The 24106-nt window shown below is 41.7% G+C and overlaps 1 protein-coding gene across 1 annotated transcript; it reads left to right on the plus strand.

Annotated features, from left to right (window-relative positions):
* Window positions 1-200: 200 nt before the first annotated feature.
* On the plus strand, window positions 201-24106 carry spag5 (sperm associated antigen 5). Its single transcript, XM_034086806.1, has 25 exons — window positions 201-286; window positions 701-759; window positions 1186-1308; window positions 1391-3255; window positions 3375-3561; window positions 3707-3823; window positions 4161-4253; window positions 4337-4471; window positions 5891-6010; window positions 6106-6198; window positions 6446-6580; window positions 6723-6816; window positions 6919-7066; window positions 7346-7396; window positions 7827-8001; window positions 9166-9299; window positions 9807-9975; window positions 20622-20724; window positions 21347-21581; window positions 22485-22617; window positions 22705-22785; window positions 23260-23409; window positions 23533-23607; window positions 23729-23809; window positions 23915-24106. Exons 2-25 carry the CDS (start codon window positions 724-726, stop codon window positions 23984-23986), a joined length of 4605 nt encoding a protein of 1534 aa, XP_033942697.1. The 5' UTR covers window positions 201-286; window positions 701-723; the 3' UTR covers window positions 23987-24106.

Raw genomic sequence — 24106 nt, forward strand, 5'->3', positions numbered from 1 at the left:
ATTAAAGAATACAATTGTAAAAAAAACTAAGGAAAGCGTTTCCTGGCAACGAAGGGGAAAGATGTCAATTTAAATGTGTCTAATGTAGTGACTCCCAGCTGGGGGCGGTAGTGTGCTATAGTACGCGTTACGCCTGCGCAGTGTGTCAGAAAACCACCGAAGAAGAAAAATGAACCAATAGCAGCGCTGACATTTGTGTTTTGAACGAAACGCGGTTGATGGCTGATCGACGCTAAATGTTTATTTACCGTAGCTTTTACAACGTTTTGTTGGTAAAAGTTGAAAGGTAATGTGGTTAAACTTGATTTTACATGTCATAGTCCATAGTTTGATTGGTTTAAAAATGTTCGTTAGTTAACGCTTTGAGGTGTGTGCTAACTAACTTGAGTTGACGTTGCTTATGTTAGCGAGCGTTACGCCCTTGTTTAAATTCTTCTTAGCAACATATTGTGAGATAATTTAGCGTTACTTCATACATTCAAGTTAAGTTAATATTATGTTGGCAAGGTGTTATTATTGCGTATAATTGTACTCCTAAACATAAAGATACTTCTGGCCAACTGTCTGTGCTCGACACGTATTGTCAGTAACGTTAGCTTCTTAGCTATTGTTAATGTTAGAAACTGACTTTGTCCACCAAACTGTTTAAACCATTGTTTTAAAGCAAGTTTAATATACAATCATTTGTCTTCATTTGCAGTTATAAATAAGTATTCCGGTGCAATGTCATCCAGGAAGAGTTCCAGTGGGGAAGGCTCGGTAAGAGTTTTGTTGATCGGCAGTGTTTGTTATTAAAATGTCTGAACAAGCTATAACTAATACAGTACTCAGTTTGACTTCCGTTGACCTTTTATTTTGTTATTGTTTGATGCATTCTATACAGTATATAATGTTGCATTGTTGGAGGAGCCTGGGACTTAATATTTTAATTGCCATAACTTTTATCCACCCCAGAAAAACATTACGCATTACATTAATGCACATCAGTAAAATCACATCATAACATTTTTAAATCCTGCACATGTTGCACAGTTCTTCTCCACCACTTTAGATTCAGTATATAGTCTGTGTTTTTGAATGCACCATATATACCAAAGCAAATTTCTCGTATGTGTAAACTTACTTGGTAATAAAACCGATTCTGATTCTACATTGTATCTACTGTGCCTATGGCATACATTTTAGTCTTCAAGCAGATGTGGAGAGCGTACCCCTATGAGAAGTCTGCAGAATGAAATGCTGCATCTGTCAACTCCATCCTCCAGACTCAAATCAAAACCTCTGACTGATGTTGTGAAACTGACTAAGGTGGGGTTATACTTATATTTGTAAATGCTCCTATTTTTTTGCTGTGACTTTTTTCTTACTTTCCATCCATTCTGATCAACAGGGTGATGGCCCTCTCTGTGATCCAGAGCCCCACTTGCAATCTTCTCCATCCACAAAAGGGATTTGCATCAATGCTCCCACTACTGATTTAACAACTACTGTGTCAGCTTGTGGTCTTGGAGATGTAACATTTAAATCTTTCATCTGTCTTGGTGGTGAGGTTGAGCTTGCAAGCTCCTTTGTGTGTGCAGAAGATAGTATTTTTCTGCCCAAGGATCAGGCTATGACAACCATTCATGAAACGGAAGATACCATCCTCTCTGACAGTATAGCGGTTCAGTCATGCAGTGACCACATCGAACACGCCTATTACAATCCTGAGGTTATAGATGCTTCCTTGGTTGACAATGAAGCATCGTGTCCCTGTGAAATTTCCAACGCTAGTCTAACCTCTGGAGACTTGGATGATGGATGTGCTACACAAGATGTCCGAGCTTTTCAGGGTGACTGCTATGGAAAGAATGATGTAACTTGGAAATCCTTTGTCTGTGATGGTGGTGAGGTGGAAGTGGCTGATGTCACCAGACTACAAGATGCGACCATTCCTCTGCCCAATGACCAGCCAGGGGAACCTTTGCAAGATGACAGTGTGAATTCACCAGATCTCTCTAAGTGTGGCGAGCTGTGTCCAGTAGAACATGCCGATCATTTCTACTTTAGCACAGAAAACTGCGTTCCTGTCAGCACCACTTTCTCTGAAATAACAAACGGTCCTGCTGATGGACAGAATGATGTAACCTTCAAATCATTTAACTGCACTGGAGGTATGGTTGACATTTGTGATGGCACCAAACTGGCAGAAGAGACTATTCCTCTTCCAGTTAACCAAACAGCTACCGGCAGTGAGTCATACAATTATGGCATGAATCCAAACATGGTAACTTATGAAGAAGATGCCAAAAACAGTAGTGATCATTTAGATCACCCATACTATGATATTGAAAATAACTCATTCAGGGGACCGTTACCTTTCAGCCTTGATGATGTCGATGAAGTAAAACAGGTTAGTTTGGTGGTACCTGGTGGTCAGACTGGGAGTCAAGAGGCTATTGTGCATACTGAGGACAGTGTGTTGCCTTCAATGCTGCATGAAAATCAGTCTTCTGATTGCAGCCATCCTGAGGCTTCTGCAGAGAGACCTACACCCATAGACAGTGAAGAAAAAGACAGTGCTCTCGGTTCATCTGGAACTGAACCAGAAAAACCTCAGCTAAAAGACATACCTGAAAGGTTCAGAGTGCGGTTTGAGTCAGGAACATTGCCTTTTCAGTTTGGGATGCTCAGTCCTGTTGTAAGGAGAGCCTCTCTGGCTGTATTGAAGGCCCTCAAGGTTCCTGCTTTGGACCAATTGTTGGCTGAGGATCCAGCCCTTGAGTGTGAAAAGAGCTTGGTTGCTCCATTAAACGTCGACCCTGCTGGGTTTTGGACAGAGCGAATGGAGAGCCCCATGCCGTGTCCTCTGTTTAACTCTACAGTGCTTGGTTGCAAGCCCCAGCCAAAACCAGTCCCTGAACCAGTTAAGGAAATGGATGCAAAGCCTTCTGCTGTGCCTCAGTCTGAAGTAGAGATGCCAGCTGTGGAATTCCCCCTGATTCCAGAGGGTCCCCTTCAGCAGCAGCTTCGGCAGATGGCAGAGTTCCTTTTCTTAGCATCAGGGAAGATGTGTCTTGCTGCTGTCTCTACTCCTGCTGATGCTGTCACAGTCCCATCTGCAAAAGCTACTCCTGCAGAATCCCACGGTGTCTGTGTGGGCACCACTCCTGTTAAATGGTTAGACCACAGCGTCAATACATCTGGCCAATTTGAGAGGAAGAGGATCTTCACTGTGGCTGATTCCTGCACTCTGACTGACCCTATCCTGTGGAAGTAAGTCTTGACGGGATCTGGATAAGTTGCCAATGATTATTGATCATAACACGGATAATTCATAGTTATGTGTTTTTCTGTGTCTGCCTCTCACTCTCCCCCTGTTGATATGCTCTCAGCCTCCACCCAGGCAGCCTTGAGGGTCTCTCACGACAAGAGCTGGAGCAGAGGTTAAGGTCAAGCATGATCATGGTGGAGGCTCTTGTGCAGCAGTTGGATGCAGCCAGAGCAAATGGGTGTTCTTCTGCAGGCCCTTCAGACCTCAGGGAGAAACAAGTGCAGACGGACCACACTGAACTGAGTCAGGTAAGGAACAAAAGGAGATATTTATAGCTTTTTGAAGTTGTACTTTTTGTAGCATGAAATATTTGACTATGACGACATCTGAAGTTTCTTTTAGTTCATCCTCAACCTTGGTTATGACTTACTTTTTGTTTTATGTTCCATACAGACAACAATGTTAAGAGACCTATATTTGGTGGCTCTGAACAGGATTGGTGAGTTGGAGTTGGACGTGAGTTCTCTACAGGACCTCACCCAGTGTATGCAGGACATGCGGGTCACCATGGTGAGACATAAACAATCACTGTCTAGCACAATTGTAATAACTTTATAGATGAAAGGCGTGTGGTGCAGTGGGTTGTCCGTAGGTGTTGGGATCAGGGGGTCACAGGTTCAAACCCCACTGCAGTCAGCATGTCGTTGTGTCCCTGGGCAAGACACTTGACCCCAAATTGCTCCTGCGGGGATTGTCCACAGTATTGAGTATGTAAGTCGCTTTGGATAAAAGCGTCTAACAAGTAACATGTCATGTCATGTAAAAATGCTCTTACATGGTTAAATAATGCATTGACACACCTGATTTTGCTCTTTAATAACATTGATGTGTGCATTTGTCCCAACAGACTTCTTTGAGTGGTGACACGGATGCCGCTCTCTCGAGCATGAAGAAGATGGGAGACGTCGTCAGAGATGACCACCAGAGCCTTGTTTCACATGTATGTAAACGCCTCTTCCCTCATTCTGTGTCAAATCAATTGGGTATGCCTTCGTTGATGTGAATCTTCCTTGTGTTGTTTAGTACGGTCAGATGAAGTCTCTCTTTGAGAAAACAAAGACGACGCAGCAAAAAATGATGCAGAAGGTCAAAGATGCTCTTCACCAAAGAGATGACACGAGGGCACAGATGGAGGAGGCCATCACAGCCAAGGAGGCGGTAAGTGACAAACATCTGTATTATTTATGTGACTTAACCCTCTGAGAGCCACGGGGCCGTAGATCCCAAATATCACGTTGTGTTCAAAGGGTCATAACTTCTCAGCTGTTTGAGACATGCCGTGTTTTTCCCCTTAAACTACAGCAACGGCACTGAACAACTCTATTACGTTTTTCATTGAGAGGCGTTTACTTATTTCGGTGAAACGGATGTGCGTAAAGTTTTAAAAGATGCGGATAGTCTCACCTTGATTCTGGCGCATTGCCTATCGTTTTGTATGTTTTATAGGTCTATTCTCACCCATCATCTTTGTTTGTGACGTAAAGAGTGTAATAGTCACGTTTCTGAATCGGACACTCTGAGTGGATGCCGTCACAGCCAATCGGATTCAGAGTCAGTTCCGGTGTTTTGTGTTCTGAAACGAGAGCCGATATAATTCCACGCGCGAAAACAAAATAAAAGTTGAAATCGGTTATTTTAGTGTTTTGAAAGTAGACTGAGGTATGGCAAGGAAATTTACTACAGCTGAGGCTTTGGAGCTGATTCTTCAAGGGGACGATGTTGATGAAAATTCAGACGAAGCTGATGGCATGCCATGTGTGATTGTGGAAAGGAACTGCCATGATATATATATCATGTGTAGTCTTGACAAAAAAAATTACAATTCCCGGCAAAACAAACGCCCATGGACACTTCCCAAAAGAATGGGCATAACTAATGAACGGAAGACGTTAGAATCTTCTAATCAGTTCTGATACAATGATAATAAATGTGCGCAATTGTCTGTGTTGAGTCCTTTTAATGAAATAAGTAAAAAAATCAAGCTCCGTTTTTAAAATAAATAAATAAAATGTTTATGGGCAAATATTGTATATAAGTCTCTAATGAGTGACATATATTATTAGCTGAGGTTGTGCTGATTTCTGGGATGTGTAAAACTTTATTATACTGTAAAGAAATTACAATTTATAAGGCAAAACAAAAAAATATACAAAAACGGAAATGTCTTATGTGGGTCTCCGAGGGTTAACTAGTTTAAAGCATGTTCGGTCTCTAATACCATGATAGGTTTTCTAATACTCATTCATGTGGCTCTTCTGAAGCATGAGGATTTTATTTTATTTGTGTATTGATAAAGTCCACAATAAACCAGGGCTACATTAGGCTTTTGTTTTGAAAAGACAAGATAAGAAGTCATTTCTGTTCTGATATTAAGTCTGTAGAAAACTGAAACATGAAACTGAATATAATAAAAACAGATTACAGGCCTCTTGAAGCTTTACACATTATGAATCAGGAGTTTTACCATCTCTTAAACTTCCAAAGCACATTTTCAACATCTTTATTGGCAGTGATATTTATTTCGTAGCACTCTGTATTCCAGGCGCATTAACCGTGTCTCTGGTTGTTTGTTTCCAGGCCTTCAGTGTGATGGAGCAGCTGAGGTCTCACTGTTCCTCAGAAATCTCCGAGCTGAAGAGGGTGGTGGGGTCTCAGCAAGAACTGTCAGCTGCCCTAAACCAGACTTATCCAGAACAGGTACACGGAGCGGGCAGAAACAAAAAGCTTTATTACAATCTTTTCATCCGAATGTTATTTTATTCCTCTTCATTCTTTTTTCTCTACTATTGCAGGTTGCATTAAACAAGGCCGACAATGAAATGCTCAATTCTGTGTCTGACGTTTTGTCCACAACCATGGAGGAACATTCCAGTTTGATGCAAGAAGTACGTTTAATATGTCTTTTTAAAAGGAGACTCAAATGGGAACTGTTGATGTAACAATACCATCACACAGAATGTTGCTTTTACCAAAGTTCACAATATCTTGCTGTAAAAAAAGTCAATGAAAATGCAGCTTACTTTTACTTACGTTTGTTTCAATTGGAGTTTGATTCCTGAAATGTGATTATAGTTTAGAAACTGCATTAATGCTCATAATACTGATACTTTTCCGTGGTCATATTTTTCACAGCTCTCTACAGTCAGAGGCCTTGTGCAGAAATCTGCTCCGATGCTTCTGATGCTGAATGAGAAGGCAGCTGCTGCTTTGATGGAGAGGGACGAACACTTCTCTGCCAGAGAGCAGGCTGTTGAAGAGCGAGAGCAGGTAAGACGTCATAATAATGAACAACAGGACTCTTACTTTCCTGCAACTCTTTTCTACTTGTCTTAAAAGCACTATGTCTTATGATTTCTGTGAATCAAGGAGATCATTATTTTTAAATGTTTCATGAAATTGTTCTCAACAGATTGAAGACGAATTACTGCAAGCAAACATGAATCTACAAACTGCCGGAGAACAGATTGGCGATTTAAATCTGCAGGTGACGATTCTGACCTCAGGTAAAGACAAGCTATGGTCATTTACACTTGTTCAAATAGTCCATGTGGCTTGTTCCATACCAGCCTTTGACATTTTTGACTTTTCTTTCTCTTCAATTTCAGAAATGGGTGTGTTGCGTCAGAAGCTAACAGAAAGAGAGGATGAGAGGGGTCTGCTGGAGAGGCAGGTGACGGAGCTGTCGGCCACAGTTTCCTCCACTTTGGCCTCCTACACCTTCCTGGAGCAGGCCCTTGCTTCAGAGAGTACAAAGTAAGATTCCCAGGGTTCTTACGGTCATTAAAAACCTGGGAAAGTCATGGAAATTCAAAATGCAAATTCCAGGCCCTGGAAAAGTTATGGAAAACAATATTTTTCAAAAGTCATGGAAATGTAACTAAAGTTGCATCAAATATAATTTATATTTTAGCTAATCGCCGAAATAGTAATCTGGAAATGCTAATCAAAAAACGTCATCAAGGGTGAATGTGAAAAAGTAAGAATCGCTGAAGGACAGCTCAGTGCTAAAACATGTTGTTGTTGTTGTTTCAGGTTGCAGCAGTCGTGGAGAGACATCCAGCAAGCCAAGGACAGAGCAAACGGGCAAGTGGTGACAATTATTATTTTTCTACTCAGGGATGACAAAATAACTTTCAGGTTGAAATAGGTTAATGGCTGGATAACATTTTACAATTATAGGATTGTTCAGTTTATCTCTTTGCAAACCTCAGACAAAATCTTCTCACTGGCTTTTTGGATGCCTCTTTTAACTTAATGATATGTTAAAGTGTCCACATTCTTTTCAGTTTTCATATACTCTCTTTTCATAATAAGGGAACTTTCTGCTACGGACAACTTGCCCATATTCATATGCAGCATACAAATAGGCAAATATATTTTTCTAGCCTGTTTCAATTGAGAAAGAAGAGTGAAGTAACTTTGTTCTCCAAGGACAAAATGAATTTCCCTGCCACATCTTAAAAAAAACGTCTTCCAACTAATGCTCACTGCCTGTGTTGTGTCTTGTGTTCAGGTTGGAGGCGTCTCTGGGTCAGTCGGAGCAGCAGGTGTGTGAGTTATCTCAGGTTCTGGCTCAGAGTGAGAAGCAGCTCAGCCAGCTGCAGGTCCTCTCTCAGTCCCAGAGCGTGCAGATCCAGAAGCTCCAGGTTGTTTGCACACAGCTCAGTGGTGTGCGGGAGATGAACGAGGTTCGTTTTTCAGATTTAAATACTTACACTTGCATTACTTGTATTTATCTTTCTTGCTTTAATTCTCTGAGAAGTCTGTAGCTCAACAAAATATAAATAAGTCTATTATTAGGGCAAATAAGTAATTTAGCTTGAAGCTTCAAAGCTAAAGACATTACGTTCACAGTTAGTCATCTTTTAGCCGTTTAGGTCTAATTACCGTCATTTTCTTTGTGTCCATAATGTGTTTGCTCTCCTGATTGCTGCACACAAAGGTAGGCACACACACCTGTATTAACTTAGCGGGAGTGCAGACATTTAACGGCACTATAGATCACCGATCATAAAATATGAAGACAGACAGCTTACTTGGAAATTCTCAATAAAAGCTTTACAAATTAAATAATTACATTTGGTACATTCATTTTATTCACCCAGTCTGCACAGTAAAGTGCGTCATCATTAGGGATGGGTATCGTTAAGGTTTTAACGGTACTACTACTTTTATCGATACCGCTTATTGGTCCGGTCTTTTAACGGTACTCTTATCAGTTCTTTATTTAAATGAAACACATATTTCACATCAAAAGAAACAACAGTGTTTTAACAAATCGTATTAAATAATGTGATGACAGAACTGTAAACAGAATAGCTGAAACTTTAACAAAATAAATAACTCCGTTACCTCTAATCATTAACCCATGTTTGTATAATGTAGTTAACTCCGTGTTTTGCTGCTAGCATACATAACACCTGACGTGGAAACGTTACTCGTGGATGGGGCTACAGAGCTACTAGAAAGACAGTCGAACCCGGTGCATTCCTCCGTCTGAATGTGGTGTACTTTTGCAAGATGTTTACGCCCCCCTCCCAAGCAGGCGGGCGAGAGAGATCGAAAATACTAAAAATAATCATTGACACATTTTGCAGTCTTTTTGCATATTAGAAACGGAGTTGGCGACACTAAAACTGCAATATAATGTTTGTGTAGCAATAAAACATGACATATTTTTTAGATGTCTCCAGTACCGATAAAAAGACCGATAACGTCCGAGCTTAGCGGTACCACGGTCTTTAATAATTCAGCCCCGGGGCCCGTTTAATACCGGGGCTCGGTACCCATCCCTAGTCATCATGGTATGCAATTTCAGTTTGATCATTTCCTGTTGCCTGTGTGTGTTTCAGTTCTTACATATGGAGAATGAGCTGACGAGGGAGCAGATGGCTGAAAGTGAACGGTTGCTGAGTGCCAACCTGCAGGCTCTGCGGCAGAGGAATATCCAGTGTGAGGACCTGAATGGAGAGCTTACTCAACTTCTGTAAGTTTAAGTTAAAAACACCCATGTCATTATCTTAATCCTATTGAATTCAAACAGTTTCAAATGCAGCTACAGTGATAAAACATAATGGAGACACGTGAAATGAGATACTCCAATAAATCATCTTTAGAACAGGGCATAGACACTAAACCTAAAGTACTAGCAAATATAAAATAACTTTGATTATTGTTCCTTTTTACTAGTTCTTTAACAAATATGATATACTTTATACAGTGTATTGAGTTGTATCTTATCATTAGCTTCTTCATAAGAACTGACATTATAATTCATTCTTTGAAAATGAAGGTAGAAGCAAAGGAAATAATGGCTTGATAGTACATTTGATTAAAATACAAAATCTTCCCAGTGTGGGTAAACAAGTCTTCAGTCCAACTATGAGCATACAGAAATGTTTAACATTCAGAAAATCTTTCTACAAACTCTTTTAAAGTTGTATAACATTTTCTTTGTATAGTGCATGATATGTTATCTGTATGTGTGATGCAGGCTTGAGAAGAGGAGCTTGCACGAGGAGCTGACTACCACAAAGTCCAGAGCCGGTGCCACTCAGCTGGAGCTTAGACGGAAATTGGCAGACGCAGTTACTGAAATAACTTTGCTGCATCACACACTGAGGGGACTGACCAATGAAATACATACTGCTCTCAATGACCAGGTAATGCATACGAAAGGCTAAACACAACCTGAAGCAGATTTTCTGCATTTTCCATACTTCCATGTGAATCCATTCTAATATTAGAAGGGACCTATCATACAGAATGCACTTTTTGATGTCCCCGGTGTGTCAGGGAACTCACGCAGCGTCAGAAAATAAAACCCTCTCTCTTTTCCTCCGTACCCAAATCTCTAAAAACGGGGGTTGTTCTGCCCTCACTGTCGTTATGAGTACAGATATGCAGATAGATAACTCCTCGATAATAAGATGTTTACATCCACAAGTCAACAGAGTAAAACTGAAAGAAACACAATATACATTGAAATTAGACACTTAGCTGTGATGCAGAAATATATATACAATGGTTAATTACATCACAAACATCACAAAATATGCATATCAAATGTTTACATGCAAAAGTGCTGTGTATACACACTACAAATCATGTGCTAACCATACATCAAACATCAATGAATAGCAATCTACATACACATTGAAACCTCAAAATAATCGTTGATATCCTCTTAAGAATACGTACGAAAGCCAAAAATACTTACAAGCAATGCTTTCAACAACATAGCAAAGAAGGATGGATGCAGATTCAAACAATGGATATGTCTCCTCTCTGTCCCTTTCAACCACGACTCACATGTGGGTATCACTTCCTGTGTTTTTAATGTAAGTCTTTCCCATTGGCTGGTACTAACAAAAGAAGAATTAACAAAAAGCAACAGCACCACCTGCTGGCTGGAGTAAGACAGCGTCTTAGACAGCACACTCCCCGCTTGACATCTATGAGATGTCACAATTACATTTTCTTTTGATTGTTCTTATCATTAGTATTTGGAAGGAGGAGGACAGTGTCCATTATGGGCCTCAAGAAAACCTTGCATGTTCCTCCAGAGGCAAACTTGACTTCTATCTTCCTGACCTTTCCGTCGTGGCTGGGGAAGGTTTTGACCACCATGCCCATTGCCCATTGGCCATTGATTCCGATGGACCTGACTGTCCTTCAGCAGCACGAGGTCCCCTTCTTGCAGGTTAGGTCTCTCCGATTGCCATTTCCTTCAGCCTTGTAGGGTAGAGAGGTATTAGTTTTGTCAACGATGCCAGAAAGCGTATGTGAGATGTTGCACCTGCTTCCACTGGCGTTTGTAGAGGTCACTGTCTTTGAAGTCACCTGGAGGTATTGATGGAATGCCAACCTTCTGTGTTAGGAGGGTAGCTGATGTTAAGATGATAGGAAAGCTTGGGTCGGTGGACACTGGGATGAGTGGTCTTGTGTTCACAATGGCTGTCACCTCTGCCAAGAAAGTGGATAGCGCTTCATGGGTCAGCTGCCGGGATGAAATGCCCATAAGCATTGAGTCGAGTATACGTCTTGTCACGCCGATCATGCGCTCCCAGCTACCACCTACGTGTGAAGCGTGAGGTGGGTTAAACACCCATATGCATCCTTTGTCACTCAAGAAGTCTTGCAGTGTCTTGAGTCGATATCAAGCTCTTTACATGCGCCCAGGAAGTTGGTCCCACAGTCAGACCTCAACTGCTTTTCTGGGCCGCGGATGGAGATGAATCGCCGCAACGCATTGATGAAACTGGAAGACTCCATTGACTCGATCACTTCAATGTGTATGGCTCTGACACTCATACAGCTAAAAATGACTGCCCACCGTTTACTGTTGGCGCAGCCTCCACGAGTACGTCGAGCAGTTACTGTCCAAGGCCCGAAAAGGAGGAGAATGGTGGGCTGGTGCTTAGGTGCTCCGTGGGAAGGTCAGCCATCTTCTGTGTTTCGGTTTTCCATCGAAGCTTGCGACAGGTCACACAGCTGTGAATTATGGAACTTATACTCCGCTTTCCGCCAATAACCCATAGGCCAGCTGACCTCACCGCACCCTCTGTGAAGTGGCGCCCTTGATGCTGGACTTGTTGGTGGTAGTGTCTGATAAGTAGAGTAGTCAGGTGTTGACCATGAGGAATGATGAGTGGGTTTCTCTCGTCACTTACAATATCAGCTTTTGACAAACGACCGCCGACTGGGGCAACCTGCATCGTCCAGGTAAGGAGACAACCTTGTGAGATGGCTCTGTTTGGGGGTCTCTTTTCCTGCTTGTATGCATGCAAACACTTCGGGGAAGGCCTTGCATTGAAGACTGCGTATGATTATTTCCTTGGCCCTGGCGAGATCTTCTGGGCAGAGAGCATATGTGCCAACCCTGACATGTGCTCTTATTTCTTTCTTGCTTGAAAGACCTGGCTATGTGGATCAGCCTTGCTATAGTTCTCACAAGCGATCTCCAGGTTGAGAATGATTTGAAACGACTCAGATCCAAGGGAGACTCCACAACCCGAGTGGCACAAGACGTCACGGGAGGACGGATGTCAGGGTCAGACTCTGGGTTCACCAGGTCAAAGGATGGTTCGGTATCTCCCTCCTTCTGTTTTGGCTTCAACAGAAAGTCTGGACCCTTTAGCCACATGCTGGACATCGAGGCGTTTGCGGGAATAGACCTGGAACCAATGTCGGCCGGGTTTGCGTCTGTGGGAACATAGCTCCATTGTTCTGGTAGGGATGATTTTCTGATTCTCTGCACACGGTTGCTTACGTAGACATAGAATCTTCTGAATTCATTGCAACTTTACTGTCGGTGAAGAACCGCAGAGAATGAAACTGGACATCCATCTCCTCTGAAAGCATGTCTGCAATTTCCACCGCCAAAACAGCCCCACAAAGTTTGAGTCTGGGGATTGTCACCTCTGGTTGCGGCGCAAGCTTAGCCTTGCCGAACAGAAATCCAAGTTTACTTTTGCCTTCTGCATCTGTTACTTTAATGTAGGCTACAGCTGCTATGGCTTGTGTGGAGATGTCGCAGAAAATGCAAAGCTCCCTGTGTGTTGAACTGGGGATGGCAGTGTATGTCCTTGGAATGCGGACTTGTTCCAGATCTTTGATAGTTTTTCCACTCACACCAGTCTTTAAGTTTCTTTTCAGGAAGGGGTTCGTCCCACTCGCAGGCCTCCGTTGTAAGCTCTCTTAGCAGGGCTCTACCTTTAATGCTGACTGGAGCTGCAAAACCAAACGGGTCGTAGAGGCTATTTATGGTCGATAACACCCCTCTGCGAGTGTAAGGTTTCTCTGCCCTGGACACTTGGAAGGTGAACTCGTCAGTGGTAACGTCCCAGCTTATTCCTAGACTTCATAACATGGGTGGAAAGTCTGCTCCAAGATCAAGGTATTTTAAGCCTTTTGCAAGATCCTCTTTTGGAAAGGCTTTCATCACTTCGATGCTGTTAGAAACTATCTTGTGCAGCTTTAAGTTGGATGCAGCTAGCGTTTCTTGGGCCGCCTTGAGAGCTGCAACGGCCTCATTTCCCGATGGAAATGAGATGAGACCATCGTCAACATAGAAGTGACGCTCAACTAGGTGTTTCGATTGAAAGTCACTTCCTTCTTGGTCTTTGGATGGCTTTCTGAGCACGTAGTTTGCCACGGCAGGTGATGGACTGTTCCCGAAGACGTGCACTCTCATGCGGTACTCCACTATGGGTTGCTCCAAGTCGTTGTTCCGGTGCCAAAGGAAGCGTAAGAAGTTCCTGTGATCTTCTCGTACCAAGAAGCAATAGAACATCTGCTTGATGTCAGTAGTTACTGCCACTCGCTCTTCACGGAACCGCATAAGGACACCCAGCAGGCTGTTGTTGAGATTGGGACCTGTGAGAAGGACATCATTTAAAGACACTCCATGGTGTTGAGCGCTCGAGTCGAAGACCACCCTGATTTGTTATGAGGGTGATAAACCCCAAAGAAGGGAAGATACTAGCATTCCTCATGTCTTTGAGTGGGGGTGCCGGTTCTGCATGACCGCTGACAAATATATTTTCCATAAAGTCCACAAAGTGTTGTCTTGTTTCAGGTCGCTTCTTCCGCGTGCGACGAACTGAGGTGAGACGTTGACTTGCTTGCTGTTTGTTGTTGGGGAGACGTCTTGGAGAGCGGAAGGGCAATGGAGCCACCCAGCCGCTTGAGTCGTCTTGGTAGACTTCCTTCTCCATTATCTGCAGGAAGGTTCTTTCTTCTATGGAGTAGGCAGGTTTCTCGTCTGCGCTAGTAGACTGAAAGACTGTATCTCCCATGGTGTCTGCCTTAGAGTCCATCCTGTCGCGGTCTTGGCAATCAAAACTTTCCTTTACCTGCATGCTGTTTTGACATGGAAGGATGTAGCTTGGTCTTCCATTTTCCAAGATGTTTGTCTTGAGAACATTTACATGTCTGGGGTTGTGAGCCCCGCCAAGACAGACATCACCAACGATAACCCACCCCAGAGCTAACTTCTGTGCTCGAGCACCTTGTGGGTCTGAATGACATCTCTTCCAAGTAGCAACAGAATATCAGCCTTGGGATCGAGTGCTGGGATCTCTATAGCAACGTCCTTGATGTGGATGATAGTGAGCGGCTTCAGGAGTTGGTATTTCATTTAGATTGTCTGGAAGCATGTCACATTCGATAAGCGTGGGCAAAGCCAGACTGGATTGGCCATCTGCTGATTCCACTATGAAATTACTCGCTCTTCTCCCAGTCACCTTTGAAACACCTGCACACGTCTTAAGAGTGTATGGAGAAGAGTTTTTGTCGATATCGAAGAAGGAAGATCTAGCCAGAGACCTGTTGCTCTGATCGTCCAAGATAGCATAAGCTCTGAGTCGCTTGTCATAGTAATCCTTTGGATAGACATCAACGAGGCAAATCTTGGCACATGAGTGTCCACCGATCTTATTTCCACACACCTGTGTGCATGTAGAGGTGGCAATGGGTGAAGCTGAGCCTTGCTCCCCGCCGTGATCAAAGGCAGGTCCTTCAAACCTGTGTGTCGCCCATGGTGCAGGACCAGCGTGGAGAGCACTGATATGTGAGTTACTTTCACATTCTGAACAGTGGATTTCTATCTTACAGTTCCTTGCTTGATGGCTGGAAGAAGCACAGCATTGGAAACATATCTGATTTTGTCTCAGATAAGCCTTACGTTCTTCCAGAGACTTCTCCCGGAATAACCTGCATTTTGGTGGATGAGGTTTTTTGTGGATGGGACACTCTTTGCTTGGGTCTGTAATGGTTTTTTCAGCACTTGGCGTTTGTTCGGAGCTAACCACTTCTGTTCTGTGGACTGTGATAGGCATTTTTGTTTTGTCGTGTTTTTCCAGATGCTGGTCTGCTTTGAAGGTCATGAAGGTGGGTGGAACCATAGACATGAAACTGGGGTCATTTCTCATTTTGGCCTCATCTTTAATGAAGGTGGCAAAGACCGAAAATGGAGGGAATGACACAGAATAATCGCGTTTGCATCTGGTTCTGTGCGTCATCCATTTCTCTTGCAGGCCAAATGAAAGTTTATCCACTATGGGATGGATTCCACGTGCTGTGTCGACTCGAGGTACAGCAATCCTGGTATGTGTCCTTCGCTCTTAGCAGAGTCAATCTCTAACAGTAGGTCACCAAGGTCCCGTAGCAGATGAGGCTCCTTGTTGGTAATTCTGGGGAACTGTTCTAGCCTATCAAACATAGCCTTTTCTAAGGCCTCAGGAGATCCATAACACTCTTGATGTCTCTCCCACACACTCCAGACCGAGGGAAGGGTAGTTAATATGCACTGCTCTGAGGCGTTTTGCATGTTGTGAGGATTTGTCGCCTAACCACTTAGTCAACAAGTCAAGCTCTTCACTAGCTGTTAGATGTTGACCTTGGATGGCATTTTCAAATGAGGATTTCCATGCCCAGTAGTCACCTGGCTTGTCGCTAAACCTTGTAAGACCTCCAGTGAGCAACTCACTAGAAATCTGGGAAGGTCAGAAATACTTGAGGTTTCTTGTGGGTGAATCAGAGGACTTGACTATTGTGGTTGTTCATGCACTGCAATGCTCTTAGGTAGCTGAGATGCTCTGTCGTTTGCGTTGTTCTTGCAAGGCAGCAACGTGTATGGAGATCTCGGGTCAGGCATTTCAACTTCCTGCTTGAGTTGGTTGAATGTGGAGTCCGCTGGAGCCTCGTTAGGCTTCAGGGCTGCATGTTGAGTTGATTTCTCATTTTGGAGAAATTGGTCATGTGCGTTCTAATGGGTGAAATGTCTGTGGGAAGCGAACGCTTATGCAGTCTTCTTCTATTTCGCTTGCCGCAGCCTCGTACACATTAGCTTCAGCGAGAGCTGTCTCTGCATCTCGTTCCTGATGAAGTGCTTCCAATGTAGCCTCCAGACGTGTTTCTTCCACTCTGAGTTCTGCTTGTTTTACTCTCAATTCAATTTCTTTTTGAGCATAGGCCGCTCTGGCTCGTGCTGCCTCCGCTCTAGCCCGTGCATTGACCGCAGCCAAGCTGGCAGATGACTTACTGGAGCCCTTTGATGATTTTGATGCGTGAGTGTGGACTGATTCATTATCCCCTGGCTGAGACATGTTTAGTTTCTTAGGGAAGACTGACGTGTGTATCCACCTGATATTTTGATGATGTAGACGAATCTGCTTTTTTACTGTTATGCCCTCACTGTCGTTATGAGTACAGATATGCAGACATAACTCCTCGACAAGTGGCAAGCGTTTATCTTCTTTAATAAGATGTTTACATCCACAAGTCAACAGAGTAAAACTGAAAGAAACACAATATACATTGAATTTAGACACTTAGCTGTGATGCAGAAATATATATAACGGTTAATGATGTCACAAACATCACAAAATATACATATAAAATGTTTACATACAAAAGTGCTGTGTAATACACACTACAAAACATGTGCTAACCATACATCAATGAATAGCAATCTACTTAAACATTGAAACCTCAAAATAATCGTTGATATCCTCTTAAGAATATGTACAAAAGCCAAACATACTTACAAGCAATGCTTTCAACAACATAGCAAAGAAGGATGGATGCAGATTCAAACAATGATATTCTCCTCTCTGTCCCTTTCAACCACGACTCACATGTGGGTATCACTTCCTATGTTTTTAATGTAAGTCTTTCCCATTGGCTGGTACTAACAAAAGAAGAAGAAACAAAAAGCAACAGCACCACGTTCTGTCTCTCACTCTCTGGTCCAGCCTGTCTGCATCACCTGGACACCTTAAACAAACAGATATATATGTAAAGTACCATGTGTACAAACAATATAACTGATTCTCTTCTGTTGAACATGTTGGATTGTGTATTGTCCGAGTCAGGGTCCTTTTTATTTTACTGTAACTTTAGAAATTGTGTTACCAATGCTTACTGTTTATTTGATATCAATTTGGTAATGCAATTAATAAAAACAACAAGGTTTGGGTTTGTTCTTCAGATATGACTGACGTTAACGTGTAAGCTCAATAATGAACTCCAGCTCAACCAACCATATTGTAATATCTAAGTAATCATCTTGAAATATGACATTAATAATTGTAATATACACGCATCTTATTGTGAGGTTGATTTCGCATACACTACTTCGACGTTAGCTAAATAGCATGTATAATTTACAAAGGCTTTAAAAACACAGCAGGAGCCCAAGACAATTCTAAAACTTGTCATTATTTCAGTACAGTTCAATTGGTTTTATTTTCATAAACGCTTATCAACCGTTAGTGCCAAAGCAGTAGGCTATATATTAATTACTGCTGTAGACTACAACCATTACTTGTTTAGCTAGCATAAATTCAACAAAGCTAGCGTTAGCTGGCTAACTGACGTTATTTTGCCTGCACGATATAAAACGGTGGTCTTCAAAACGGATTTAATCCTCAATCACAATAATAATAGTGATGTTACGTATTGCGCCGAGGTTTCGGAGCATGTGTCGAGTAATCCCCGAAGCTTTAGTTTTCGTGAAGCTTGTATCGAGGCTTGTATCGTTTTGGGCCAGTGATGTCATCGATGACAAACGAAGACTCTGTCACTACCCGATCCGTACCCCTGCCCGATCTGTACTGCGCATGTGCGAGATGGTCCGCCATATTGGAGAACTCCGGACGGCAACCCAGGAAGGACACTTGACACAGTGGCTTTTGGCAAAGCTGAAAAATAAAACTCGAGAGAAATGAGTTATTGTTATTACAACATGACTTCACTATTATTTAACAACAATTTTTATGGTGTTACTTTATTTGGGGTTAAGTACATGTTCAGAATAAGTGAGAAATGGATTTAACTTCTGTTAGACAGCCATATGCCATATATTTTTGCATACATTCACAGTAAATATTTATTCAGTATGATAGCTGTCGAACAGAGGTTAAATTCATTTCTCACTTACTCTGACAATGTACTTAACCCCAAATAAAATAACCCCATAAAAATTGTTGTTAAATAATAGTGAAGTCACGTTGTAATAACAACAACTCATCTCTCTCGAGTTTTATTTTTCAGCTTTGCCAAAAGCCACTGTGTCAAGTGTCCTTCTTGGGTTGCCGTCCGGAGTTCTCCAATATGGCGGACCATCTCGCACATGCGCAGTACAGATCGGGCAGGGGTACGGATCGGGTAGTGACATCCTCGCTGCCTGTCGATACCACGTGACTGCTTCAGGAAGCGATTCAGATCGGTTGAACCGTTGAACCACAGCACTCATAATACCCATGGACGTATAATAAGAACTATATTACCCCTCATGTACCCGGGCCCGGTGACACGATGGAATTAAAAGAGCTCAGACCCTCACTTATATAGAGGTCGGAACATGTCATAAGTATAAATAGATACACAAGCATCAATAAATGTAGGAATAAAAACATGAATAAATATGGTGCAGTGTTTTCAGGGAGATTCAGCGTGTGTGCTGTGGCTCAGCTGGAAAGCAGTTGACTCATGACCGCAGGGTCCCTGGTTCAACGACTCGTCAATATGTATTTTTTGTTGTTTATAAAAGCTACAGCTAAATGAGATAATGTAGTTAATAAATGTATTCTTTGATATGGTTTAGCCTTTCTCCGGCTACAACATGGTTAAGTTTACGAATATTAGTAAGGAACACAAATCCCTCTTTGCAATGTTTACCAGCCTCCTTAGGCTTTTCAATCACAATCATTCAACTGGAATAAAAACAATATTGTTAACGTGAAAATATGATTTAATGTTCGTTGTTTAGAGTTATTCTAAGGCTTTACTCATTGGGAACTCGGTATGAGATACAGCACACTGTTGAGATGTCTGCCTGTTTTACACACTTTGACCAACAGGGGGTTTGTGTTCAAATGAAGCCGCTAAACTGCACAATATAAAACGGTGGTCTTCAAAGCGGATTTAATCCTCAATCACAATAATAATATTCAAAGTAATACTGGTCAAGTAACTTACCGTTGTTTGACGCGCCATGTCAGCGGACTGGTAGCGACACGGACCGTTAGCCCCGCAGTCATCCGCTTCCACCTGACTGTGGCTGTGACTGTGTGACTGACCCGAGCCTCGTCCTTCTGATAGCTCCGCCCCTTCGCTCTAACCCCCCTCCCTCCCCCCACATCTACAGGTGAAAATTACTTTTGCGACACATTTATCGCAAGAAGTGTAGCAAAAGTCAAGACTGCAGATTCGTCAAGTTATACTGCCACAGAGCAGATTCGTCAAGTTGTAATGACTGATTTGAGAGGTTGTAATAAATAAAGTTGCAGTTGTAATGGAAAATACATTTGAAAAATATGTATTTTTCTGCAAGTGAACATTTCATCACTAAGTTCATTTTTTTTCTACAAGCTACACAACTTTTTTTTTTCTTCTGTGACTTCAAATTTGGTTCACAGTTACGTGGATATTTTATACAAGTGTACATTTGATTCACAGTTAAGTGGATATTTTATACAAGTGTACATTTGATTCACAGTTACGTGGATATTTTATACAAGTGTACATTTGATTCACAGTTACGTGGATATTTTATACAAGTGTACATTTGATTCACAGTTACGTGGATATTTTAAGTGTAAATGTATGCACACAAGCTCAGATTTTTTTTCTGCAAGTGCTCACATCAGGTTTTACACGCTCTCGCATTTTGCACCTTATCTACCTTCATACTAATAAAGGTATTCTGATTCATGTGTGTGAAGAAGCAGGAAATAAAAAGGAACTCACCTTGTGGTATAACCGGCGAGAGAGAAAGCCTTTGAGCTCCAGACTGTTTCAGAAATAATCCTTGATAATCCATGATATGGCATTTCATCACGGCAGTATTTAGTTTAGACAGTAGCTGCCGGTCCCGCATGAGCTCAGCCCCCTCCTTTTTTATTTGTTATCAATCTTTTTATTTTTGTAAAGCTTTATACCCAAAATCAGCACTTTTGAAACAGGAAGTGAAATAGAGGGATATGAGGCATGGCTAGAATGGGTGATCTGTTTGGTATTTTGAGCAAAACACTTCATAGCCATGTTTTTTATATATCCGAGACCTATGCTATTGCCTAAAAATAAAATGATAGGTGACCTTTAAATAAATAGATACACGTCAGGCTATAACTATATTTCTAGTGGACTCAAGATTGCACTACTAATTGTGTTTAAGTTATGTTACTCATGTGTCAAGTCAAACATCATGATAAGGGAAAATGCTAAAATCAGCTCCAATCAAACCGATTTCATGACTGTGGGGAAAAACAATATTTTGATGTATACTTGTATTGTTTTTCAGAAACCGCAGAATGAGTCTCAACAAGTGGAGCGCCGTCACCCCTCCAGCTCGTTCGTTGACAGCGTCATGGTTGCACTCACAACAGAGACACTTCCTGGATCAGGTACTGTAGCTTACTGGGTCTTTGAGTCAATTCTAATTTAGTTCATGACTCCACAAGAAAGGCTTGGTTATTTTTAAGAATGAAAAATATTATATTTTCTCATTAAAGAAGCTTGTGTGTGTTTTTTAAAAGCCTGAACACAAATAGCAGCTTTCCAACTGAAACAGTAAAGCTGGTTTAACCAATGCTGGTGGTCAATCTGAGCGTGTCAAGGTGCATTATCCAACCACGCATTATAATGCTCTACCCAACCTGGGTTAAAAGAAGTCACTGTGCGTCTATCTGGCATGAGCACCAATTTAAATAAATGTAGTTCAATGCAAGTGTATTTATAAAAAAAAGAAGAAGAAGAAGTTGCAAACAAGTGTCCCCGAACAGACTGACACCCAGAGACACTCATGACTGTTAAAACAAGACGCTTCTTGTTAAGAGTGCTTACAAAGAAAACATCGATGAATCCCAGAAATCAAAGACTACCAAAACATGAGGACAAATCGTAGTTATGAACAAAAGTAATTAATATTTTCTATATCGATTCGCTTCATGCATGAGAAATGGCATCTTATTATTCGAGGCAATCGGAAATCTAACTCGTAGTTCACTTTCTCTCCCGTCCCCTCAGACATGGCCGACCCACCGTGTGAAACTTTGTTTAGTGAGACGAGCGCCTTCACCCGCATTGCAGCCGTCACGCCTAGAAAGAAAAGTAACGCAGCAGAGTTCGACCCCGAGGAGGATCAGAGCAGCGTGGCAGAGCTGCTGGTTGATCTGGGCAGCACCGTCACAGAGCTGATCAGCAACACGAAGCTGCTGCAACAGCGCAAAGACGCTCAGCTGGAGGAGCTGCATCACACCATGTGAGTGCTATTATATTCTTTGCAAGCTCTCACAATATCTGTTTTTTTTATTTATTACTGGACATATTTTATTCCATTTCTATGCAAATACTGCTATATTTTTTTTTATGTTATTATAGTTTTCTTAAACTAGTTCTCTATGTGTTTTTAATTTTTGTTTTACTTTTATGTATGCACCACAACATCAAGGAACCTGTTTCTGATTTATATCATCATTAAATCAAATTAAACTAGCCCCCAGAGATGGCAAAAGTACGTACCGTGTCTATGTGGTGGGGAGATCAAGATGGCCTTTTCATATGAGGCTTACATCATGACCAGTACATTTCGGCCTGCAACTAACACTTGTTCAGTGCATCGTACATATGTTTCAGATTCCTCAATTAACTGCTCTGTTATTAAGGGAGAAATACCAAACACAAGTTCCCTGATCTTTATTTTTTTGACTTTTTTGTGGATTATCAATCTATAGAAAATCACTTTTCAGTAGTTTTGATTGTTTGATTAATGAACACATTGTTCCATAAGTAGATCTGTGTCATGTAGAGAGTGTGTTCTGCTGCAACTATCTGACTGATTGCAATCAATTTCTCAACTAACCAAATGTGAAAGACAATTTGTCTTGTTTTGTTAAAGGTCTGCACTTCCTTAACATTTTGTAACTTTGTCAGAGGTTTGGCATTGATATGGTCAACCCCACACAGAGAAGAGGTAATGCTAATTGTGTTAATAAATATGAAGGTTTCTGGATTTACTTTCCTTTAGATATGAATTGGTGGAGTTGCCAAGTTGTCTTTCATATTGAACATATTGGTGCCGTTTTTATAATTTATTTAGGTAAAAGCCAATAGGGTTCATGCATGTCATTCTTCTTCTTCAACATTATCTGATGCATTGTTCCAGCTCTGGCCTGCAGGTGGAGCAGCAGGCTGCAAGCAACAGACATGAAGCCGAGGCGTCTGCGCTGAAGCTCCAGCTCAGCCGTCTGAACAGCCTGTTTGAGAGAGGAAATCAGGCGCTGCAGCAGAAAGCTCTGGTAAGTACTACTGGACTTTAACTTTGAAAACGGGATACGAAAGAGCTCTGCCCTGTAATTTTCCTAAACATGTTTCTCTTTTCACAGGATGAGAAAACTGTGACTAAGTTGATGTCAGAAGTTCAAGAGACCCAGGACATTCTAAATAAACACAAGACTGAGAGCAAAGTAAGGCACATCATCCATACTGTATATGTATATTGACTACCTGTGAAAGAAATGCTGGTATTAGCTTCAGCTGGTGCGATGGATGTCATTATTTTTATGTGCGCAGATTCGTAGTTAAAATCAAAAAGGGGGTAAAAGGGATCCCACCAGCCAGGAGGGACAATGGCACCCTTTCCTTGGACCTTGATTTTATCATTTGAATTCAACCCCATATCTGTAAAGTGTCATGACTGCCCCTTGCACACTTGCAATGCTATTGCAGTGACAAAAGTCTTAAAATGGAAATACAAACACTTGTTTTTATCATATACATTTTGTATTATTTCTTAAGTAGCCTACTCCATGCTACAGTTACCAACGTGTCTCCAAAACCACATTCTGACACACACTCAAAAGCTGGAAACAATACTAGCTAAAAACCAACTCAGAATACACTTGATTACATTTAACGGTTTATTTGTTAATTGTTCGCAGGGACTGCAGAAGGAGGTGGTTGAGCTCCGTTGTTCTCTCCAGCAGTCACAGGTGGAGGCTCAATACCTGCGGGTAGAGTTGAGAAAAGCCGGTAGCCAATCAGCTAACCCGGCACAACTAATGGAAGAAAAAATCAAATTGTTGAGAGAGGTATGATCCTGTCACTTATGCTCTGTGAAATGCCAGAAACATAATAGTTTATTAGCCTTAATTTTAAGCTATAGTTGTGCGAACACATCAGGTTCTCTAACATGGGTCCTTTTTTATCTGAAGGTGGAGAGACTGAAGTTGAGTGTTCAGAAATTGGAGGAGGGCAGAGTTCACCTCCTTGAGAGAGCAAAAAGACATGTAAGTATCGTCTTGTTACTGTGGTATCTATTGACTAATGTCACTGCATAAAAGTGGCGTTATTTATTATCTGGGACAAATATCAAATCTATATGTCCTTATGTTGTAATGTCGCTTGCAGCAACTCATCCATCTGGCCAACCAGCAGAAAAGTGAAAATGAGCTCCAGATGTTGAACAAAATGATCAATAAAGTCAGAGAGGTGAGCGATGCTTTTCATAATGCTTGTCTTTTTCTGTACATGAATAAATGCTGTTTCTATGTTTGTGTATTGGAAGTAAAGAGGGGTTTTAATTTCTCCACACAGACTTTGCTGTCTTTGCCGGTGGTCGTGAAGAATTGTGAACAACTCCAAAAGCTCATTTCATATATCGGCTGACATGTTTGTTATTTTAACCTGTGTCCATTGTATTTATATCCATGTTGTTTAAGCTTGTCCTGGCTGTTTATTCATATTTTTAGTATGATATATGTTATCCAATAAATGATTAAAATGGGA

The sequence above is a fragment of the Pseudochaenichthys georgianus genome, chromosome 1 (genome assembly GCF_902827115.2).
Source record: "Pseudochaenichthys georgianus chromosome 1, fPseGeo1.2, whole genome shotgun sequence".
Taxonomy (NCBI): Eukaryota; Metazoa; Chordata; class Actinopteri; order Perciformes; family Channichthyidae; genus Pseudochaenichthys; species Pseudochaenichthys georgianus.